We start from the raw sequence: 22,865 nt of genomic DNA on the forward strand, positions 1-22,865 counted from the left end.
GATGCTGTGTCCAGATAGGTCCTGCACACTGCCCACAGCTGTAGTAGTCAGGGCTACTTTGCTGCCCACGGTCCACTCTGTGCTGCTTCTGACAGGAACGTTCCCTGCCCCTAGACCTGGGGCAGTGCCCACAGCCACTTCCTGAATGCCTCCTCCCTTATGTGCCCCCCCTCATCTTGGTTTTCTTGGAAGATCTTGTGTTTTATATTCATCATCTCCTCACTTCTGTCCTATCTTACTTTTCAGTCTCTAACCAGGTCGTGTCTGTTTGTTATAGACCATTCTGCCTTATCTTCCATTTGCCTTTCTGCCTCTCCAAGACCCTGATTGAGCCTCTATGCAGGAAGCTGATTGGCCAGTGGGTTGACTGCTCGGCTGGTAGCTGTTCGGCTGACTGTGTGGCCAGTGCTCTGGGAGTGTGTGCCCCTCAGCATCCGATGGCTTGGACCACAGATGCCTGGTCAGCCTGTGGCCTTTGTTGTACCACCTCATCACCCTTGCCTCCCGTGGCATTTCTTCTGGCTCTTGTTGGAAATTACCAGATACATCACATCAACTGTCAGAGGAGTCCATGGTTAGGAGACCCAGTGTTAGGATCTGTAAAAATGAAGGTCATTTTTCTCAACTTTCAAAGGCCAACATTTTTAATTTTGATGAAATCACTTTATGAGTTTAAATTCTATTTTGAAACACTCTGCCCAACTTGCAAAGATTTTATTACGTATTTTCTTCTAGAAGTTTTAGTTAAGACTCTTACGTTCAGTCCCCTCATTCATGGTCACCTAAGTTTGTGCATCGTTTGAGATAAGGTCTGAGGTCCGTCCAGTTCAAGCACTTGGTGTGTCTCCTTTGCTTCACCGTGGCACTTGACCACACGCATGTGGATCCACGTGGAGATATGCGTGCGCATCTGTCCTTACTCCAGTGTCTGCTGCAATGTTACAGAAGTCTTCATCATGCTGTATTAAGTATTAGAAATACTTTAGCTAATTTTTAAATTATCCTAAATTTAGAATTGATTTGCACAAAATCTGAGATTCTTCGGTGGCATTGATCAAGAGGCCAATTAACAGAATTGGGTTAGATGTTCTTTAATTATTAGAACTGTTAATACAGTTTTCATTTGTAAGTGTACACATTTTACTAAATTCATCTTTAAGTATTTTTAGTATGATGCTGTTATAAATAGTTTAAAGCTTTTAGCTTCCAGCTGTTGCTAGAAGGGCTAGTAGCTGTTGGGATAGTCCTAGAATTGTTGATACATTGTATATCATAGACAATCTGAATGCCATAAGATTGTTGTTTATCTTTGTTGTGTTGGATAGAGGCTCCCAGGTGTCCAACTGCAGAGTACACTAGCCAGAAAATAAGTTGGGATGTTTTGGCAAATAAAAGTTGAAAATGGAACCGGGCGGTGGTGGCGCACGCCTTTAATCCCAGCACTCAGGAGGCTGAGGCAGGCGGATCTCTGTGAGTTCGAGACCAGCCTGGTCTACAAGAGCTAGTTCCAGGACAGGCTCCAAAACCACAGAGAAACCCAGTCTCGAAAAACCAAAAAAAAAAAAAAAAGTTGAAAATGGTAGCTCAATTTTTTGCTCTCTGATAATTTCCAGATACCAGCATGAGATTCTTTTTCCCTGATGGCCAAACAAAAGAAACATACAGAACACAGTTTTAGGGGAATAACGTTTGTACGTGAGCTAAGTTTTGGTGATCAAAGGCGTCAGGGCCTCATAGCTCTTTACTCAAATGCTAAAGCTGACCCCTGGGGGCTGCTGGAAGGTGCTGAACTTGACTGTTCACTGCCACATCCCCCAGGAGAGACGCTAAGTGGAGGCCTTTTAAACTGGTGGAGACTTACTGCAATGCCTGGTGTTTGGTGTATCTGGTGAATCACCTGAGTGGCTGACTCGAGGGTTGGCCCATGCGATCCCTCTGGTCAGATGTCTACTGGGCATTTCTCTGCCCAGCCGTGGGGCCTGTGTACTGTGGGATTATGACGGGATAGGGCCATGCAACATAGTTCTGCTGTCAGAGCGTGTCTTCAGAAACAAACAAAACCTCAACCCTACAATGAGGTTGTAGCTTAGAGCGTTTGCCAGCTATGTGTAAAGTCACGGATTCTGTCGTCAGTGCCGTCACACAGCCTCACGTAACTTAACCCTTGACTAAGAAATGACAGGTTACAGAGCTAAGTAAGGGACGAGGGCAGGTTTAAAAAAAAACTGCCTGGGAAAAGGGAATCTGAACCTAACTAGAGCAAGGTTGCTTGTCTATGGGTTCTGAATGTTGTCCTGGGGCCCCGTGAACCGCGAGGGTTGTCCTCCATACTGTGGAGGACTGTTCCCCTTCCAGAGGCCAGGTATTTTCACTTCCTTTCTGCTCGGTTAGGCTGTGGCTCTCTGAGAGATTTGAGTGCCCTAGGTGTGTGGTTCATTTCTGCAGGTCCCTGCTGTGTGTGGGCCCTGCTTCTGCCCCCTTGTGTGAGGAGGTCGCACAAAGAAAACATACTGAGGGGACATTTGAATCCTTTTTTAGTTTCTGTGCCTGCACCTGATGGGCCTTTAGAGGGTTCTGTAGTTTGGGATGTGTAAGTAACACTGGCTGCAGGCTACTGCTGTGTATCTGAGATTGTGTTGTGGCCATGGTTCGGTGATCACCTCAAAGGAAAGTATACATAGCCTCAGACATCTCGTCAACCTGTCCCCACTAGTTATGGGGCTAAGACAAAGGCATTTCAGGAGTTAGTGAAGATCTTGGAAGTCCTCTGTTGAAGCCACACCCAGCTAACTACTAATGACCTTTATCTTCTTTCCTGCATTTCCATGGGTAGGAGCAGGGGGAAGGTAGACGAGCCACAAGATTCTCAACCAACCCTCCTCAAGGGATTCAGGAGTCCCGAGTGTTAGCCACTCCCCCCCACCCCCCCATACACCTCCTTTCTCTTGTTTTACCACAGCTTGGTCCACAGGAGGAACAAGTACTGTTGGCCTGTTCCATGGACAGGAAAACTAAGTTTAAGCTTTTCCCAGGGATGAGGGAGTCTCAAGATCTGTTATCAAGTTCCTTATAGGCAGAGCTCGGTCTGGTCCAGCACCCACAGGTAAAGGAGGCTATGGAGACCTCTGTATCTATTCTGCCTTGACACAAACCTAGAGTCACCTGGGGAGAGGGACCCTCAACTGAAGAATTTCCTTGATCGTTTGATCTGTGGCTGTGTCAGTGAGGCATTTTATTAATTGCTAATTGTTGTTGGAGGCCCAAACCCACTGTGGACAGTGCCATCCCAGATAGGTAGGCTTGGGCTCTCTAAGAAAAGATCGTTATCAGATCAAGCCAGTGAGCAGTATTCCTCCATGGTTTTTGCTTCAAGCTCCTGCTTCCTCAGTGATTGCTAATGACCTAGAAGTATAAGCCAAATAAACTCTTTCTTCCTAAAATTGCTTTTCATCAGAATGTTGTTATCACAGCAACAGAAAGAAAACCAGGGTAGCATATGTAAGGTGGTGGCCCATTGGTAGGTGAGCCCCAAAGATAGGGCTCTGCGAGCTGGTCTGCTCCTCCACACCAGCCATTACTAACAGAACCAGGCCACCCTACTCCTGGAGAGCACAGCTGGGCAGAGACGTTCTTCCTGGGAAGGTTTCATGGGCTGTGTTACGGTGAGCATCTCTGCCTTCAGCATTTTTAACAATTGTTTTTGTTTACTGGACTATAATTTTTTATTGGAACATTTTCAGTTCATTGTTTGCAGACAATGTACAAGGATAAAACAGAAACACATTATACCATGCTTCCCCCAACTTCTAAAGCAAAAATAGAACCATGAAGAAAGAATAAGATTTCTAGAGACTTCCACTTTAAAAAAAAAACAAAATTAAAAACCAGACAGAAGTTGAAGACTTAGCCTCACGCTTCAGCCCAGGCTAGCCTGGAGCTGGAGGTCCTCTTGCCTCTGGGTCCAGGTGCTAGGATTTTAAGCATATGCCACCAAGGTCTTAATACCTGGGTAAGAGACTTCTTCCTGACCTGGTAACTGGATGATTTTGGCCTTCTAGACTAGGTCCAAAGACTGCTGTGTTCCAGTCTTATAGCCCTCTGCTAGAGAGCTCTTGATCCCTGCCTCAAGGACAGCCTCTAGAAACTTCTGAGTCTGGACCTCAAGATTGGTGCTGGGACACTGTGCACTGGGGCTGGAAGTACTCAGCATACTACTGGGTCGCAGCCTCGTAGACCCCAATGGGAGATTGCTGGGTAGAGACTTCAGGGGTCAAGTGGGAGAAGAAAACACTGGATTTCAGCTTCCTGAGCAAGATTCTTTGAATTTTGTACCAGGAGCTTGTGGAGATGATCAGCCAAGATTATTACCTCGGATACATCGTGTTGGTAGTAAAGTTACCAGCACATCAAGATCTCAGGTGCACCTTCAGGGTTCCACCAATTTGTGTGAAATGGCGTGCATCTCACACTTCACATGTGGGAAGTGTTCTTTAGCATTACCAAACGTCGCTTCTACCAGTCACAACTCCAGGTGAACTACTTTCAGGGTCACCCCCATCCCAGGCCTGGGGATAGCCTCCCTGTTTCTGGGAGTTGTGAGCAACTCTAAGGGCCTCCTAAACAGGCCGCTTCACCTGGCGTAATGTCGACAGGGTCATCTGTGTCTCAGCGGCTGTCAGAACCTCATCCTTTGGGGCTGAGTCAGACCCCATGACGCGCTTGGGCTACATGCCTACCCGTGTTGCCGTCATCTTCTGGCTGTGGCGAAAGTGAGTTTACAGACATCTGTTCCCGGCCCGCTTTCAGTTCTTGGGTGTGCACCCGCAAGAGGAATTGCCAGATCATACGGTAATTCTATTTTCAATTGTTTTGAGGAACTGCTGAGCTGTTTTTCACAGCAGTTGTACCAGCAGTGGTGGGGGTAAGGGAGTCCCTGATTTCTTCATAGCCTTACCACACACCCCTAGCATCTGATTGCAGAGTGGGGGGACGGGGGAGGCGATTGATAGCAAATTTCTGTTGGGGGCAAAGGTGCATCTCATGTTTCTCTGGGGCCAAGCAAAGCTGAACGGCTGTTCATGTCTCACAGTGCCTTCTGTGGAGAAATGCCAGATCACATCTTTGGTCCATTTTAGTTGAAGCTGTTAGGTTTTTGTTGTTAGTTTTTGTTGGTGGTTGGTAGAAGCCTTATTAACATCCCACTCTGAGAGTTGTCTTTTCAGACCTCTTAATTGCATAGTGTGTTTCTGTCTATAATGCTCGTGTGTATGTTTAGGTGTGTGTGTGTACGTGCAAACTTTCTGATAAAGTCCTCTCAATACAGATCTGTCTGTGCTAGGGAGTGTAGGAGTCCCTTCTGGGTTATTGTCATCCCTTGTCAGCAGAGCTGGTCCAGATGTTTCAGGACCCTGAGGAAGGGGCCACAACGCTGTTGTACCCTGCAGGGCATCTTTTCCTCATCTCCCTCCCTGTGAGGAGGGAGATAATAACCTTGTTATCATCACTTACTGTCACCACCATGAGATCCTGAAGTGCCCAGGCCAGGTATTCTAATGTCAACCTTGGGAACTGGGGAGAATGGAGAGCCCTCTGCACTGAGGATGCCCGCAAGCTTGGCCTGTACCTCTCCACCGCCTTCTCTGTGTCCCTGAGGTAGCAGAGGTGGAAGAGAAGTTATGGAATGACCAGGTGCCTGACGCCCATCTCTCACTCACCAGCAGAGGGGACTTGTTTTATGCTCTGGAATTATAGCATCCACCAAACTGCCAAAGGATGCTTTTCTCTGGACTTGTGCTGAATCATAGGCTTAACAACGTCTTCGGGGGAAACCGTGACCCCTGAGTCAGTGATCAGTGGGCCAAGGCCTCTGGTCCTCCCAAGCTTTAGCTTTTTGCTAATGTGGGCTTGTTGTATTGGTAAGTGGGGAATAATCAGACAGGGTTGTTTTATATCTCGTTAGGGTTGTAAGTAAAGGGACATATGTGTACTCAGAAATCAATCACCTGCTGCCCACATGCATCCCTGTTTAGGGACCCAGCTCAGTGACCACTGAACATATTACATTTCACATCTTGACACATGAAAATGTAGGATTAGTCCAAGAATAAGTAAATGTTGATTGAAAATTAAATGTTGATTACAAAAAAACAATGACTGGAAAGTTTCTAAAGCATCGGTAGCCTTGCAAGTGCCATCTTGCTGGAAACCAAATTTTAAAAATCCCAAGCAGAAACAAGTTCTTAGGTTAGAACCTGCCTGAAGGACCAGAGTCACCAGAGCTGCCCACTTTCTCAGGATCGATAAATCTCCAGGATCCTGTTGATTGCTCTCGCTTGACTTGCCCTGTGTCCACCATGAGCCAGGCATTCATGCATGTGTCCACATGTGGTCTATACCTTACATGTCTGTGTGTACGTGTGTGTCTTTGGAAATATGTGTAATGCGTGCCTACATTTCTCTGTGGCCAGGAATGTGTGTCCATAGCCTTACAGATTGATGTACTGTGCTAAACGTCACTTAGCCTGGACCAAGTTTAGCATCCCTTCAAGAGCAGAGCCACAAAGACACTAGGAATAGAAGGAACATAGCTCAGCATGTTAAAGGCTGTGTGTCAGAGCTGTGCCTAGAGATCACATTAGACTGAGTGAGGAAAGCCAAAAGCATTTCTTCTAAAATCAACAGTATCTATTCTTTCACAGTGTGGGACTTGAAAGTCTAATCTTGAGCAATAAAGCAAAAGGAAGAAAAGGGGTGCAAATAAGAAAGGAAGAAGTCAAGTTATTCTTGTTTGCACCCAATATTATCCTATACTTAAAAGGCACGCCCCCAAAAGACTCCACCAAAACACTCTTACATCTGTTAAACACTTTCAGCAAAGTATCAGGAGATAAAACCAACTACAAAAGTCAATAACTTTATATGCCAATAAGGAACTTAACTTAGAAAATTTCACAGTAACATCATAAAAATACCTAAGAATAACCCTAGTTAGAAAGATGAAGGACCTCTACTATGAGAACTTTTAAAACTAGGAGTGGAATTGAAGAGAACTTGAAGATAAAAAGACCTCCCATGCTCATGGATTGGGAAAATCGATATTGTGAGCATGTCCATTTCACCAAAGCAATTTACAGATTCAAAGTAATCCCTATAAGAACTCCAATAATGCCAGGCAGTGGTGGTGCACACTTTCATCCCAGCACTCGGGAGACAGAGGCAGGAGGATATCTATAAGTTCAAGACCAGCCTGGCTACAGAGCTAGTTCCAGAAGAGACAAAACTACACAGAGAAACCCTGTCTCACAAGAACAAAAAAATAAGATAACAAAAAAATTAACATGGAAACATAAAGGACTCTCAAGAGCCAAAACAATCTTAAGCAGAAAACAGTAGTATAGTTATCATAATACCTGATTTTAAATTATACTACCACACCATCATAAAACTGGGAGACTGGTGGTACAAAATCTGGTATACAGACCAATGGAGTGGAAAAGTCATTAATCAGACTTCTTTGGACCACCAGCTTCTAAATAATGACACAAAGACATTATATTCATTATGAAAGCTTGGCCTTAGCTTAGGCTTGTTCCCAATTGGCTTTTATAACTTAAATTAACTCATTTATATTAATATGCATTGTGCCAGATGGCTTGTTAACCTCTCAAAGTGTTGGCTACCGAATCTCTCCCAGAGTGCCTATCTATGCCTGGAAGTCCACCTATCCTTTCTTGCCTAGCTATTGGCTATTCAGCTTTTTATTAGACCAATCAGAGATCAAAGACCTAGGCATAAAACCAGCCACACTGAACCTCATAGAAGAGAAAGTGGGAAGTACAATTGATCACATTGACGCAGGAGACCACTTCCTAAATATAACCACAGTAGCACAGACACCGAGAGAAACAATTAATAAATGGGACATCCTGAAACTGAGAAGCTTCTGTAAAGCAAAGGACATGGTCAACAAGACAAAATGGCAGCCTACAGAATGGGAAAAGATCTTCACCAACCCCATATCAGACAGAGGTCTGATCTCCAAAATATGCAAAACTCAAGAAATTGGTCATCAAAAGAACAAATAATCCAATTAAAAAATGGGTACAGGCCTAAACAGAGAACTCTCAACAGAAGAATCTCAAATGGCTGAAAGACACTTAAGGAAATACTCAACATCCTGAGTCATCAGAGAAATGCAAATCAAAACAACTCTGAGATTCCACATTTACACAATGGAGTACTACTCAGCAGGAAAAAATGACATCTTGAAATTTGCAAGCAAATGGATGGAGCTAGAAAACATCATATTGAGTTAGGTAACCCAAACCTAAAAAGACAAATATATGTGCACTCACTCATACGTGGCTTTTAGACATAAAGCAAAGAAAACCAGCCTACAAATCACAATCCCAGAGAACCTAGACAACAAAGAGGACCCTAAGAGAGACATACATAGATCTAATCTACATGGGAAGTAGAAAAAGGCAAGATCTCCTGAGTAAATTGGGAGCATGGGGATCATGGGAGGGGGTGGAAGAGGAGAGAAGGGAGGGAAATATAGCCCAATAAAAACAAAAAAGAACAGGGCTCAACAATAAGGATAATAAACTGGGCTTGTATTCTTGTTTCCCAGTCCCCTGGCTGCCATTTGCCAGTTGTGTGTCCTTGGGTAAGACAAAGGAATAGCAAAACCCTCTTTATAGAACTCTGAGAGTAAGATAACAATCAGAAGGTACCTTAGGTGGGTGAGGAAGGACAGAGAGACATCTTTACAGGGTGATCAAATATCCTGCATCATAAATCCATGCTTAAGGATCAGTGTTGTCTCAGGACACTCCAAGACCAAGTTCTCAGCACAGAGGTGGTTTATTTGCCCCAGATGGACATAAGGCAGGGAATAAGAAAGGGGATAGAGGATGAGGGAGAAGGGGAAGGGAGCAGAGATATTTGTCCCAGAGGGAGACAAAGGACTGCCTCTGGAGAGAGGAGACAGATGTGACCCATAGGAAAATGACAGTTTATAAAACTTAAAAAGGGAAACCCTGTGTTAGGATGAGGTGTTTAATTTAAATTGGGCTTTTTTGGTGGGCCAGAGGAGGCTTTTGATTGCTGGACTTCAATACTTCAATAGCTGGACTGTGGTAGTCAGCCTTAGGAGGAGGAAGTGGCGAAATAAGGAAATAGGCCTTGGGGGCTAGCTTCAGAAATGTAATCTAATTTTTTTTAGCAAGGCAGAGTGGATGGGGAAGAAGGGCTGGCTGGAGTCCTTCCACATGCAATTAAAGCCACCTAAAGATTTTATTTTTAATTCCTGTGTATGGGTGTTTGGCCGGTGCCAGTGGAGGCCACGGTGTTGTGCCTGCACCTCTGGGATTTACAGATGTTTGTTAGCCGTGTGGGTACTTGGAACTGAACCCAGATCCTCTGGAAGAGCAGCAAGTTCCCTTAACCACTGACTCATCTCTCCAGATGTGCCAAAAATCACACTGAAGAAAAAAACTGTGCCTTCAGCAACTGCTGCTGGGAAGACTGGCACGCACGCTATCCACTGAACTACATCTCCAGCCTGAAAGTATTTTCTTCATTTTGTTTTCGGAGCGCCTTTTGCTAGTACCTAGGATCCAGTTGAATTTTGCTTTGCAAACTTCATTTATTGACAAAGATTGTGTATGTGTGTTTTCCTTTTTTTTTTAACTTAATCATGTGATCTTCAAATACGGAGTTCCTTTCCAAAGCAGGCTGTATTTATTTATTGTCCACTTGCACTGGCTAGAATTTCACTCACAGCACTGAACAAGGATGATGAGAGCAGACATTTCTGACCTCAGGGGCAGCCTTCCAGCATCTCACCATGTCATGCATGGCATTCACTGTGGATTGGTTCTGTTGTTTTTAAGCACTTCATAGCAAGTTAAGGAAATACATTCAACTCCTAACTTAAATAGGCAGAAATAGCAGTATCCCTTTTATGTATTTTTGAGATAAGGTCTCACTGGTGGAGCTCTGGCTGGCCTGGAACTCACTATATAGACCAGGCTAGCCTCAAATGCACAGAGATCTGCCTCTGCCTCCTGGATGCTAAGATTAAAGGCAGGTGCTTTGCTTGGCTAGTATCCCCATTTTAGATGTGAAAGCCAGTCTCAGAGGTTAAGCCTCTTACCCCTGGGTCACAGACCTTGTTAAGAGTTAGCCACTTGAGAGAGTAGCACTTGAGGCTCTAAACTGGAGCCGTTAGCAAGGCCTCTCCAGTGGGGCAGAGGGTCAGCCTAGGGACAACCTCTGATTCTGTCCTTTTGGTCCAAATCCAGTCTATGATTCTAGCTGCAGGAATCAGGATGACAGTGATGGGGAATGGGGGCAGATGACTTGTTATTTTTGCTGAGAGTCTGGGCCTTGTGCCATGGGGAGGAATCTCTCCTTAGGAGAGGTGGAGGGAGGCTCAGCTTTGGAGAGTTCTAGCAGTGAACTGAACTTGCTGAGGCTAGGTTCAACTTGACCTCTACAGATAGACTATAAGCTGGGCCTGATAGCACAGCCTATAATCCCAGTCATACTGGAGGCTGGGACTGAAGCTGGAAAGTTAAAGACCAGTTTATTGTAGAATATTATTTTAAGATGTGTTACGTTTGTTTATGCTGTGAACATTTGTTTTAATGGTGCAAAGATGTGTTGCATTTTTTTATGTTGTATTTAACTCTGTATTACTTTGCCTGTCTAGAACACCTGATGATCTAACAAAGAGCTGAACAGCCAATAGCAAGGCAGGAGAAAGGATAGGTGGGGCTGGCAGGCAGACAGAATAAATAGGAGAAATTTGGGAGAAGAGCAGGAGAGATCAAGGAGCATGAAAAGAAGGAGCCAACCATGGGGTAAGAGTAGAAATAAGACCATAGAAGTAAGAAAATAAAAAAGCCCAGAGGCAAAAGGTAAATGGGATAATTTAAGAAAAACTGGCTAGCAGCAAGCCAAGCTAAGGCCAGGTATTTATAAGAAAGAATAAGACTCCACGTGTGTATTTATTTCAGAGCTGAGTGGTGGACCCCAAAGAAGCCAAAAGAGTAAAACAACCATCACCACCAACCAGGGTAACTTAGTGTCTCAAAATTTAAAGCAGAGAGGACTGGGAATGTAACTTTTGGTAGGATGCTTGTGAGACTTTCTGGAATCAATGGAACAAAACAAAAAGAAAAAAAAGACCTCTAAACAACCTCCCAAAATAAATAAATCATATAGATAACTCTGTATTGACTAGCATCTACAGCCCATCGTCCCTGTGGGGGGCTAGTGCTTGGTCAGTGGTTCCTGGATACCACAAGATGCCCTGAATCCCATTCTAAAGGATCCTTGAGGCTCAAAAAGAAATGAGAAGGTCTCGGAGTCCAAACTCCACTAAGCCTCTCTGTCAAGAAGTGGAAGTAGGAGCTAGAAAGCTTAACCACACTCTTAGAGAGGAACCAGGTTGTTCCCAGCACCCACAGGGCACCTCACAACCATCTGCCTCTCCAGTCCCTCTCTATCAGTGCCCTCTTCTGACCTCTGAGGGTACCAGGCACGAATATGGTGGACAGGTGTACATACACGCAGGCAAAATACCGATATACGGAGCCTGGCATGGTGGCACAATGCCTTTAATCCCAGCACCTGGAAGGCAGAGGGAGGTAGATCTTTGTAAATTTGAAGCCAGCCTGGTCTACATAGTGAGTTCTAGGACAGCCAGAGCTATACAGTGAGATCCTGTCTCAAAACGAAAAAAAGCCAGAGAGCTGAGGCTTGTGCTTATGGATTGAATCCTGAAGCCTGAAAGTGGTTGCTTTCAGGGTTTCCAGGGTCCTAGTGTCTGTGGCTCAGTATTGGAGCACACAGACCTTGTTTGAGCGCCCCCTGTGTGGTCACCTCTGTGTGAGGTGTTATCCAAACTGCCTGATACTTGGACCCTTGATCTGGGAAAATTCCTCCTTCCTCTTCCAACATCTGGCTGCCCACCAGTTGTCTGGTGTCAGTGACCCTCATGGACTGGAATTACCCAAGTAGGACCTGACCTTGAAGCACTAAGGGAAGACGGCTTTCACAGCAATGATGTTGGCATGGCCCTTTGCCCATGGCTCCCTCATCTGGTCCAGCTGCCACCTTCAAGCTGCTGAGGATGGCTCCCCCAGATGTCTGTCCTGTCCCTTGTTGCTCCCCCACCGCCTGAGCAATCTCCCTGACTCCCCGATGAAGCAGCCTCATTTCCTTTTGACAGCCATTTCCTTGGAACAAAAGCTGGAAGTCTATCCATCCCTCCATCAGGGACTGAGCCAGACTTCAGGGAGGTGGGAACTAGACTATTGGGAAGGGTCCCTTTGATGCTTTTTCTTGGTGTGATGTTCCTAAAAGCCCAGGACCTTGGGATCTCTCTACCCTGGGATGTGGTGTAGTAGTCACCGCGCATAGCAGGCCTGCTCAGCCACCATAGCCTGGAACCCAGCCACATAGCTGACCTTCACCGCTCAAAGGGACACTACAGCTGTAGAGATTTGTTGAGTGGTGGTGATGAGGTGGCCACCTAGACACGCCTAGACACTCACCCCTGGAGAGTCCTCCTGCTACTGACTGGGGATAACAGAGAAAGGAGACCGTTCATCAGGGCAGACTCTTGAAGCAGGTGATGCAGGAGTTTGGGCTGCGTATCTTCCTTACGAGGATTGTGGCGTTTTCCCCATCAAGGGCATACCTGGCTTAGACATGCTTCAGTCCCTCACCATTGTCTTTGAGAACTGACTATTATTATTTGTTTTTTTTTAATTGATTATAATTTTTTGAGCTAGAGTCTTATGTAGCCGAGGCTTGTCTGATCTTCCTGCTGTAGCCTCCTGAGTGTTGAGATACAGGTGTGGTTTTAAGATTGTTTAAACATTGATTGATTCTCTATATGAGCATGCTTCTTCTGTTACCCGTATATGGAGGTTGGGGGACAGCTTGAGAGAGGCTGTTTTCTACCACCATATCAGTTTCCAGAGATTGGACTCAAGCCGTCAGGCTTGGTGGAAAGGACCTTTATTCATTAAACCTAATTTTAAAAAGTTCTTTTTATTGTTTATTCATTGATATTTAGGTGTATGTTGGCATGCCGTGGTATGTCACCAGTGCTTAGGTTATAGGTGTGTGTTACCACATCCAACAAGATTTGGCTGCTCTTTTACCTTTCTGATACAGACATTTGTCCTGGGTTAGCTGAGACTGGGCCCAGACCATTTGTAGTCAGAGTAACGCAGGTGTAAAATCTTCCTCCCAGGAGATGCTCTCTGGGCACTCTCTGCCTTCAGGAAGCTCCAGCCAGTGCTGAGAGGCCAATCATAGATACTTGCATGTCAGTATGATGACAGTAAGCTCTAGGGAGGGTGTCCCTGGGAAGAGCATTTTAACTAACGACATGTTGGTCAGGATGAGTAGGAGCTGGCCACTAAGAAGGTGTGGCTGTGTATGAAAAAGGATGAGTATGTTCCATGTACATGACAAACCATAAAGTCCTAAGCAGTGGAGGCACCGACCTTAACTGAGTTCTGTGGCACACCAGACTTGGTGCCAGGGTTTTGTGTACATTATATCAGCCGATGCTCTCAACAGCCCAGGGCTTTTCTTGGCAGAGCTCGGGGTGTTACCAAATGCTACTGCATCTATCTAGGCTCTCTCATCCTCAGTCTGCTTTTGGTGCATTTGTCCTGGGGTAAATACCACCTCTTCATGGGTATGGTCCTATTCTGTGACCGCTAAACTCCATTCACGAGCATTTTTGTTGCCTCTGTTCATAAAGATCACTTACGTGTGCTGCTTCCATCCGGTGATCCTGGCTACATAGAGTGACTTAGAAGGACTCTGCACAACTGTTTTTGGAAGAGATTGTGAAGAGGGTGTTGGTTCTTTAAGCATTTGGCAGCGTTCACCAGAGACCCACCTGGCCATGGCTTTCTTTTGTGTGTGTGGGAAGGCTCAAGCTATTAGAAATTACTCAGATTTTGTGTCTTGAGTCAGTTGTGATATTTGTATCATTCCAGGAAGCCATGTTGAGCTTCATTATCTAGTCCTGGTTGGAATCCTTTCACGCTCCTTCAGATTTCTCTTCTTGCAGTTAGAAGCAGTGTGTTTACTGTCGGACCCCACACACAGCTTCACCTCCTGCATAAGCAGAGGGTTCCCTAATGAGCTTAGCAGTGAGCATCAGCTGGAGAGTGGGGACCTGGGAGTAGCCTGGGTTAATTTCCTCCTGTCTGTCTTGTGAATCCTGTTCCCACAAAGAAGGGGCATAAATTCTTTTGTCACTTTCTTAATGACACATGAGTAACAGACTGTAGGTTGTTCCTGACAAGCTGGTCTTTCCTATCAGTGACATTGGTCCTAATTTCTCTTTTCTCTTAGGTGTTCACCTCCCACGGCCCCACAGTGATCATGCCCACGTGGTTCTGCTCTCGGGCCTGGTTTTCCCATGTGGGCCTGTTTGATGAAGGAGGACAGGTAAGTGCCAACCAGTAGAACTTGGGCTCTTTCTGGGTTCCCCTAGGTGGCGGGTGTGTGTGTGGGGGGGTGCCTGCAGGGCACCGATAATCAGGCCAGGGTTTTCAGGAAATCACTTCAGACTCTTTCCTGTAGCACAAATAATAAAAACCCAGAGACAGAACTTGGGGTTCACAACCTGAAGGTCAGAAAAGCAAAACAGCCAGTCCCTGACTCTTACCTCTCTTTAGTCCAAAATGACGATCCTGCCTCCAGGAATCTCAGAATGAGACTGTGTCTGTGAGCTGTCGCCTTCTGTTTTATATTCCTTTCTAGGGCTGGGATTAAAGGCGTGTGACACCTGGTTTCTGTGGCAAACTAGTGTGGCTACTCGGATTAAAGGTGTGTGTCATCATTGCCTGACCTCTAGTGGCTTTAGCCTTGCCTCTGGTCTTCAGGCAAGATTTATTTATCAAAATACAAGTATACCACTACACTTTCCAGCACCCCCGTGGTACTCACCATTGTGCTAACTGCAGTGGGTTTCGGTGAACATGCTCGGAGCCACAACGTCTCTGGTGCATCTTGGCTGTGGGCTCACGGTACCTCAGCTTGCATTAATGCTGTTGGTGGGAAACTGTAGGTGGTAAGGAAGGTATTGTCTCTACCTCTGGGTCTGTTGAATCCTCAGGGCTGGCTTGTATCCTGCAGGGATGGCCTTGCTGTCCTCCAGCCCCTGCCTAGCAATAGTGAACATTCTCACTCCCAAGCAACATCTCTGCTGGTGAGCCTGACCCCAGTCTGAGCTAAGCCCATCCTCAGATCTGTTTTGTGTTATTTACTCTCCCTTTTGAAACCAGTTTGAGTAGGTATTGATTTTTCCATCCAAAACGTTCCCACCTCCACACCTTCCTGTTTGTTAAGGCTGTATGATACGGCTCAGAGACCTGTTTCAAGTTTTGTTTCTGAGCACATTGGTGTTTATATGGTGTGGGAGGAAGTGAATTTTCATCAAGGCAGTATTTGTTCTGCTTGAGACAAGTGTACTTTTCACCTCCATGTCTCTCTGCTTATTTCCTGGTTCCTAGCTCAACATCGCCCCCTTCTGACCACGATGTTAAAATACAACCTTGTAACAGACTGCACTCAGGTGATATCCTTGCCTTCTGACGCATCCAGTCTCTTCCCCTTTTCAGCATCTCATTGACGGCCTCCCGGGAAACCAGCTAACCATCCCCTTTTTTGCCACGTTGATGAGATTTCCATTTTCCAAGGCCATGCAGCTCTGTGTTCACTGATTGCTGATAATTTGCCCCAAGACCTTTTCTGCCCCACAGAGTAGAATTTAAGCAGGACTGGACTTAAGATCCACACAACAGCCTACCCTCTGCTTCATCCTTATGTCTTAGAGTTCATTCCTTACCTGCTGAGGAACAAGTTACTAATCTCCATTTCTTTCATGTGACCTGCACCAACCTACATCACCCTTGAGTATCAACAGTGGATTCTTTTATTGAGGCAAAGTCTGGCTGTGGCATTCAGGCTGAGCACTAGCTTCTGGGCTCAAGCGATCCTGTGAGCTCTGCCTCCCAGAGAGCTGGGGCCACAGGAGCCACCGTCCTTGGCTCTAAACATAACACCCTTCCACAGCTCCTGACGGCCTGGGTCAGTACCAGCATGGTGAGCACTGTCCTCTGGCTTTTTCAGGGGGTACCAGAGGACTTGCTGTTCTTCTATGAGCACCTTAGGAAAGGGGGTGGCGTCTTCCGTGTGGACCACAACCTGCTCCTCTACCGCTATCACCCGTATGCAGCCACACACTCGGTCCTTGAGTAAGTAGGACATACCAAGTCCTGGAAATATCTGGGACGGCAAGGACAGGTAAGGTGCCGGTGTGGCCGGGCCCAGACCACTTGTAAGTCACTGGTGTGATTGGAGTCAGGACTTCATGAAGCTCATAAGGGTGGGGTGTAGGGAATACCACTGAGGAGGAAAGTGGTGGGGTCAGAGTATACTGTAGCACCTCATAGTAAGTCCTTCAGGGCTACTGGATGTCCTGTTTCAGAGGTCAGGAAATACCAGTGCCAAAGCCAAGTACCGGTTTCCCTGATTGTGTGAGGTGAAGGCTTGCTCTAACCTAGCGCAGCTCACCGTGGGACCCAAGAAAAGATCTGATGGGCTAACAGTGGACTCTGTTTCACTTTTCTTTGGCGCGGGCCATCTGTCCTTGGCTCTCCAAGCCCACTGGTTAAAGATGTGGAACCAGGCTTGCTCTTAGTATAAAAGAGAGAGCTTCTTAACTCTTCAGTCTGTGCTGTGTGTGAGACAGAGGTGTGTTACAAGAGAACGAGCAACAGACCATGTTTCTCACTAAAACCTCAGCCACATTAGCAAACTAGGTTCAGAAGTGCAAATGAAACAGATGCAAACCAAGAGCACAGCTGTCTTAACAATCAGCTAGGATAGGTTTATATTCGTCCTGCGTAAACTATACCTGCATTAAAACACACAGCAGTATTTCTCCCAAGAAGGAACCCCTTCCCAGTGTCCACTGATAGAAGTAGAAATTAGTCCCAGAACACTGTGAGAGCTATCTGGGCACCAAGCTGCAGGTGTTTCTGGTACCGATTCTACTGGCTGACCGAAACACTACACTCATCTCCTGTCATCCCGTAGGCCACGTGAGCGTGAGCGGCCTTGGGATGTGGTCATTTGTATAACGGGGGTCCTTCCCATGCTCGTCCATGAGTCTCGACTCCTGGGTGGTGGCTTGCAGCCCACCCAGCAGGCACTCCTCACGCCCTCAGCAGAGCGGCCTGTGTAGACAGAGTTCATGCCTTTGTGTTTTCACAGTAAGCTTTGCCACCCACAGCATAAAAATAAGTGATCTAATGTGAGTTTCTGTGTTGGATTAAAGTCTTTAAGCTGTGAGCCGCACCACCTCCCAGGATAGCAGCTGTAATTACAACGTGAAGCTCGCTTGAGAGTTGTCTTTGTCTAATCTATCAGAAGTCTTCAGGTGGCAATACCTCGATTCTGTCGTTTTTATTTCAGGCTCAAAATGGCCTGAATTTGTGTCATTTGTCTTTGTTCATGTGTGTAATACCTCAGATACCAAAGGACATAGAGGAGAATAGCCCCTTCAGGAAATCAAGCATTCCTTAAACTCGTGAGCTGTTGAACCGACTGTTGCCACTTCATCTGGTGCCTTCATTCTTTCACTGAGGGTTCTTTGGTCTTCCGATATGTTTAACCTTTTATGATACCCAGGCTGCTTATATTCTGCAAGCTGTTAGCTTCCCATTATCACAGTTGAGGGCTGAAGAGAAGTATGTTTCTGACCTTGTTCCCTGGCAGTATGAGGCTGGGTTCGTGCTTTTATCAAATATTTGGAGAGAACTAAATGGGGCCCTTTCCCCAGATAAGTGCAGCAACAAGATGCACCTCAAAATTAGGAATGAGGGGACCAGACACGTCCTGCCCCCTGGTATTCAGCCCAAGACGGCTTGTGCTGACATACGGCTGCTGTGGTACCTGATGGGACAGGTGGGTCATCCCCCATGTGCCTCTGGCAAGATTTTTACAGCCTTTTGTTTCTGGCCACAGATGCTACTGACCAGTGACCATGCCTTCTGGGAATAGGGGCCTTTCCCACCCCACCAGCCACCGCTTACCCATGGACTCTTGTGGGGTGGTACAGTGCTGAGCCTGTGATCTTTCAGTCTCAGTGTAGGCATTTGGGTCCAAGAAAACCAGTTCCCTTAGCTGTTGACCCCAGCTCTAAGTTGATGGTCTCTTAACAAAAAGACACAAACTTGCTGGATGCCAGATGGCCTGTTCTCCAGGCAGATTCCTAGGGGAAACAAGACGAGTGCAGGATGCTCTAGCAAGGCCCAGATGTCCTGCAGTTTCTGCATCACACCTTTTAGTAACTGCACGCAACCCCCCTTCCCATTAGAAGCCACCTAACAAAACTCAGGATGCTAAGAGCCTTACAGCTGGAGCCCAGTCCTGGTGGACAGGTTTGGGATTGCAGTATAAAATCATTGGTGCCCAGGGTTTGGGGAAACCAAGTTGACTTCACTGTCCAGTTAAACCCACCGTCCTGTAAGTAAGCTTCACAGTAAGCTTCACAGATGGAGCATAGCAGGATCAGGGTTTTTCTCACACAGAGATACCCCAGTGGACCCAGCGAGTGCGTGGGCAGGATCTCACCAACACATCATCCGTGCTTAGTTTCTAGCAGGAGCTGCTGTTGTACATGTTTACTTACCTATGACCATGTCACATACATACATGCAGAAAGGCACATGGGCAGTCACGGCGCGTGTGCACATATACCGCACAAGAGCACTGTGCATGTACCCTCATGGATTTGATGCATACATCACATCTTGCTCAGGGGACTGACCAGAACAGACCTCTTGAAGTGACCAACGCTATGGGAACAAACTCTCAGGGTGTCCTCAGAGGTCAAGTGAGGACAAGCAGCCCTCTAGCCATGTCTAGGCAGGGCATTCCTTGAGGAGCCCGAGAGGACATAGAGATGCCTCATAGCCCCTGCTACATCTCCTGTGTTCATATCCATGAACCCTTCACAATGGGGCTAGGATGAGATGGAGGTTGGCCTGCTGGCATCTCACAGGGTCTGAGAAGCCTGTGCCTGGGGTTGCTTCAGCCTCATTTTGTTGAGAACCCTCACCTACACTTAGAGCGGACAGACGTGTGTGTCAACACTTTTGCTGGGGGTGCCAGCTAGTCTTGATCTTTTGCCTTTGACTCTACCCTCCTGCCTTCTGCTCCCATTATTGAAACTGGCTGGGCCCATCACTCTAAAATTTGCTGAGAGATGGAAATCAGAAGGTCCTTTCTTGGCTTATGACATTGCTGAAGTATCTGACCCTTGCTTGAGGTCTGATGTGAGATCAAGGTTCTTACTCTCAGGGTCTTCCCTTTCCTTGGGTGACAGTATGGCTGCAGAGGTATATGTATGGAGCTGAAGCAAGTCCTGTGTGTGACTTTCTCTTAGAAAGGGGGCGCTGCAGCCATCAAGAGAACTGGCTGGGGTTCTGGCTGGGATTCAGGATTAAATGTTGTTCCCCAGAACCTCCAGGGAATCCCCTACCAAAACCACTGAGCTAAGCACAACCCTAATTAGAATGTTTTCACACAGGAGATCTCAGGGAGATGCTGAACAGGCAAAGCATGCTTTGATGTGGGTAGTGACATCAGGAGGCGCAGCCCTGAATACAAGGGAGGCACCATCCAAAGGACAGAGTGCTAGGGTCTGGGAGGCCCTTAGATGAGGGGCAGCAGGTGAGGAGATCTCAGGAGAAAGAACCAGCCCTGGAGATCTTCATCCAAGGGCCTACTGTGCCCAGAAAGGGACATCTAGGGTAGAAAGTTTATTTCCTAGTGTGACTATGACCTTACCCAGGCCTTCCTTGTGAGTATTGACTCCTCTGTGAAACTAGACCAGGGTGGTTTGGTCCACTCTCACTCCTTTTCTCTTTCTAACTCAGAAGGACTAGTTGCCACATTTAGAATTTGGAACCTGGGGAGATTGAACTTAGGTCCTCATGTTTCTGCAGTAAGCACTTCACCGATGGAGCCAGGTTCAATCTCTAGCACCCACATAAAAAGCCAAGGCAACACACACCTGTAACCCCAGTGCCGAGAAGGGAAACAGGATCCCTAGAGCTTGCTGGTAGTCTTGCTGAGTTGGCGAGCTCCAGGTTCAACCCTGTCTCAGGTAGGGTAGAGAATGATAAGATACCTGATGCCAGCCACTGGGTTTTGCATGAACCCTCCTGTTGTGCACACGTATACACACCTGCCACATACTGGAGGCACTCGTGTGCTGGTGGAACTGGCAGCTGTGGAGAGGCCCCCATCCATCAAGTCTGTATTTCTCAGGGTCCCAAATAGAAATTGGGATCAGTATGAGTGGCTAAAGGCTTCCCAAAGAGCATTGCTGTACATGGTGGCTCATGGTGACCTCTAACTATGACAGTGGTAGGTAGAACCAGATCTCCCTTGGTTTAGACTTCATGTAAGCCGTTCACGTGTGTCCCCAGGACTAAGGGGTAAGGTGGCTCTGGAGCCCACAACATCTGGCCAGCCCTAGCTTTCCCCTCTACTTGGCTACAGGGTGACCATCTGGACCCACCGTGTCCACTTCCTAGAGGAACAAGTCCTGACCCGTTGGAAGTGCTTCACCATTTGGAATGCAGGCAAGCAGGGGCGTAGGTTATACCGCAGCCTGACAGCAGCCAGCCGGTGCAAGGTAGGACCCTGTCCTCCTCATCCCGTTGGCCACTCTCCTGACTCCCTCAATCCTGTCATGTCTTTACCATACACCCGCGACCACCATCTGACCTGCCTGTCCGTGTTCACCCCCAGGTGGTGGCCTTCTGTGATGTTGATGAGAACAAGATCAGAAAGGGCTTTTACTGCCACGAGGAGTCTCAGGTATGTAGCCGTGTGCAGACCACCAAAGCACCTTAGAGGGGAGGATCATCCATACCATGCCAGCTTCCCCTTATACTTTGGCATTTTTGGCTCTGCCCAAAAATGTAGCCCTCAAAGAGTCTCCAGGACCCCTTAGGACTCTGCCCCTGTCCTTGGGGGAAACGGCTACATGTTCCTTCGGTATGGGCATCAATGTTGGCATACCAGAGTTGGTTCTTGTGGCTATCAGGTGGCTGGGGCTGCCAGAATCCGGGACACAACCACCTGTCCTGCCCCGACTGGCCCAAGACTTCCATCAGCTACTTGACCACAAGCTACTGAGAGTAGAAGCTATGGTTAGGACAGGTTCCAGGGAGTTCCTTCTGCGTGACGCCCTAGTGACTCATGGCTGGCACCATCTTTATAGGAGAGACCCAAGCCGAAGGTCCCCATCCTGCATTTCCAAGCTGCCCGGTCCCCCTTTGTCATCTGTGTGAAGCTGGTGAGTGTTGGCTCTGGTGGTGGGGCTCCTCAGTGCTTTCCCACTCTGACAAGTGACTAAAACAAAGGACAAGACCTGACCGTGGGCACCGGAGCATAGCCCCGCTACCTGTATCCTTATTGTAAATCAGTAAAGATACTATGTGGTATCTTGTTTGTGCCTTAGTAAGTAAGCTTGCCTGAAGATCAGGGTGCAAGGCCACACTAGTCAGCCATGCAGTGGTGGCACACACCGTTAATCCCAGCAGCCACACTAGTTAGCCATAGAGGCCAGGTGGCGGTGGTATATACGTTTAATCCCAGCACTAGAGAGGAATCTAAGACTGGAGGAGACAGGTGGCCATAAAAACACCCTGAGCTAAGTTAGAGGTGGGGGATGAGGTGGGCACACCTGGTAACACCCTTGTAACGCTGTTCTCAAAGTCATTGTTCTGAGCCCAGCCACCACGTTCAAGCGCTGTGGCTCATGTTACCCGAAGGGCAGCCTTGCCCACATAGAGTAACAGCCTGGTGGTGACCAGTGGGGCCACAGGACCCTGCTTCGGTTCATCTGGTTTCTCTGCTTTTGGTCATGTGGACATAGGTGCCAAGCATCCTGTTTCTGTGGAAAACAAGGTTACTTGTGGTCAGTGTTACACAGAATCCCAGCCTCTCCAGGAAACGAGTCCCCAACAACTGTGCCAAGCTAACAATGACGGGACAGCAAGGTTCTTGGTGGAGCTATGGCTAACCTTTCTTCATCTGCTCTGGACACTGTTTCTTGGCTGGTCAAGCATGTGGCAGATTCCCTCTCTTGGGAGTCTGCTCTTCAGATATTCCCAGAACTCTTTAATGGGGTGACATTAACGGATTCGATGGTGATCATGCATAGGAAGTTCTTTCTTATACAGAACGTCATGTTTATTAACAGAAAGCATCCATCACAGTTGAGTTCACCTGGAAGGGATGTGTACTGGGCTGTGGAGGGCTAGTATGTCCTGCCCGTGGGACCTGCCCCTGGTCATTGACCGTGTGCAATCCTGATGGTCAGTAGCCCTGTCCGTCCATGGCTTTTCCTCACTGTAGTAAAATGGGCCTGTCTTTTCACTGAGAAGCTTCTGGGTGCAGGCTGAGGCAGAGCTAAGCCGGCCTTGTGTCCCAGTCCCTCTTGTCAAACTGTATCTGCTCACCGCTGGCCTCAGAGCCACCCACCATCCCGCTCCAGCTTTGGGTCCAGGGGAGTCTTATTCCTAAAGGTCTCATGGCAAGTGCTGGTAAGTTGTCTATTATTTGCTTGACTCCTTTTATTCTTGGATAGTTTGTCTCTCTCCAAGTCCTATGTGAATTTCTAGACATCTACCAGGAGAGACAGCATGGCCACCCTAAATGTCAGCAGCTGCAGGACAAGGTATCACCAGCTTCAAAGATGGTGGTGTCACCCTCTGTTACCAGTGATGGATATGGTG

At 47.1% G+C, this 22,865-nt stretch overlaps 1 protein-coding gene across 6 annotated transcripts in view; it reads left to right on the top strand.

Annotated features, from left to right (window-relative positions):
* Qtgal (queuosine-tRNA galactosyltransferase) overlaps positions 1-22,865 on the top strand; it is a 71,725-nt gene that overhangs the window by 43,311 nt on the left and 5,549 nt on the right. For 3 of the 6 annotated variants that reach the window (XM_075989725.1, XM_075989729.1, XM_075989730.1), the window contains exons 7-12: positions 14,395-14,490; positions 16,177-16,301; positions 20,620-20,755; positions 20,872-20,940; positions 21,347-21,421; positions 22,331-22,553. In XM_075989725.1, the coding sequence (XP_075845840.1) occupies positions 14,395-14,490; positions 16,177-16,301; positions 20,620-20,755; positions 20,872-20,940; positions 21,347-21,421; positions 22,331-22,453 (624 nt within the window). In that variant the 3' untranslated portion in view covers positions 22,454-22,553. Of the gene's footprint in view, positions 1-14,394; positions 14,491-16,176; positions 16,302-20,619; positions 20,756-20,871; positions 20,941-21,346; positions 21,422-22,330; positions 22,554-22,865 lie in introns of those variants that run through there. The other 3 variants (XM_075989727.1, XM_075989726.1, XM_075989728.1) reach the window with 2 other exon arrangements.

This window comes from Microtus pennsylvanicus, chromosome 11 (assembly GCF_037038515.1).
Source record: "Microtus pennsylvanicus isolate mMicPen1 chromosome 11, mMicPen1.hap1, whole genome shotgun sequence".
NCBI lineage: Eukaryota > Metazoa > Chordata > Mammalia > Rodentia > Cricetidae > Microtus > Microtus pennsylvanicus.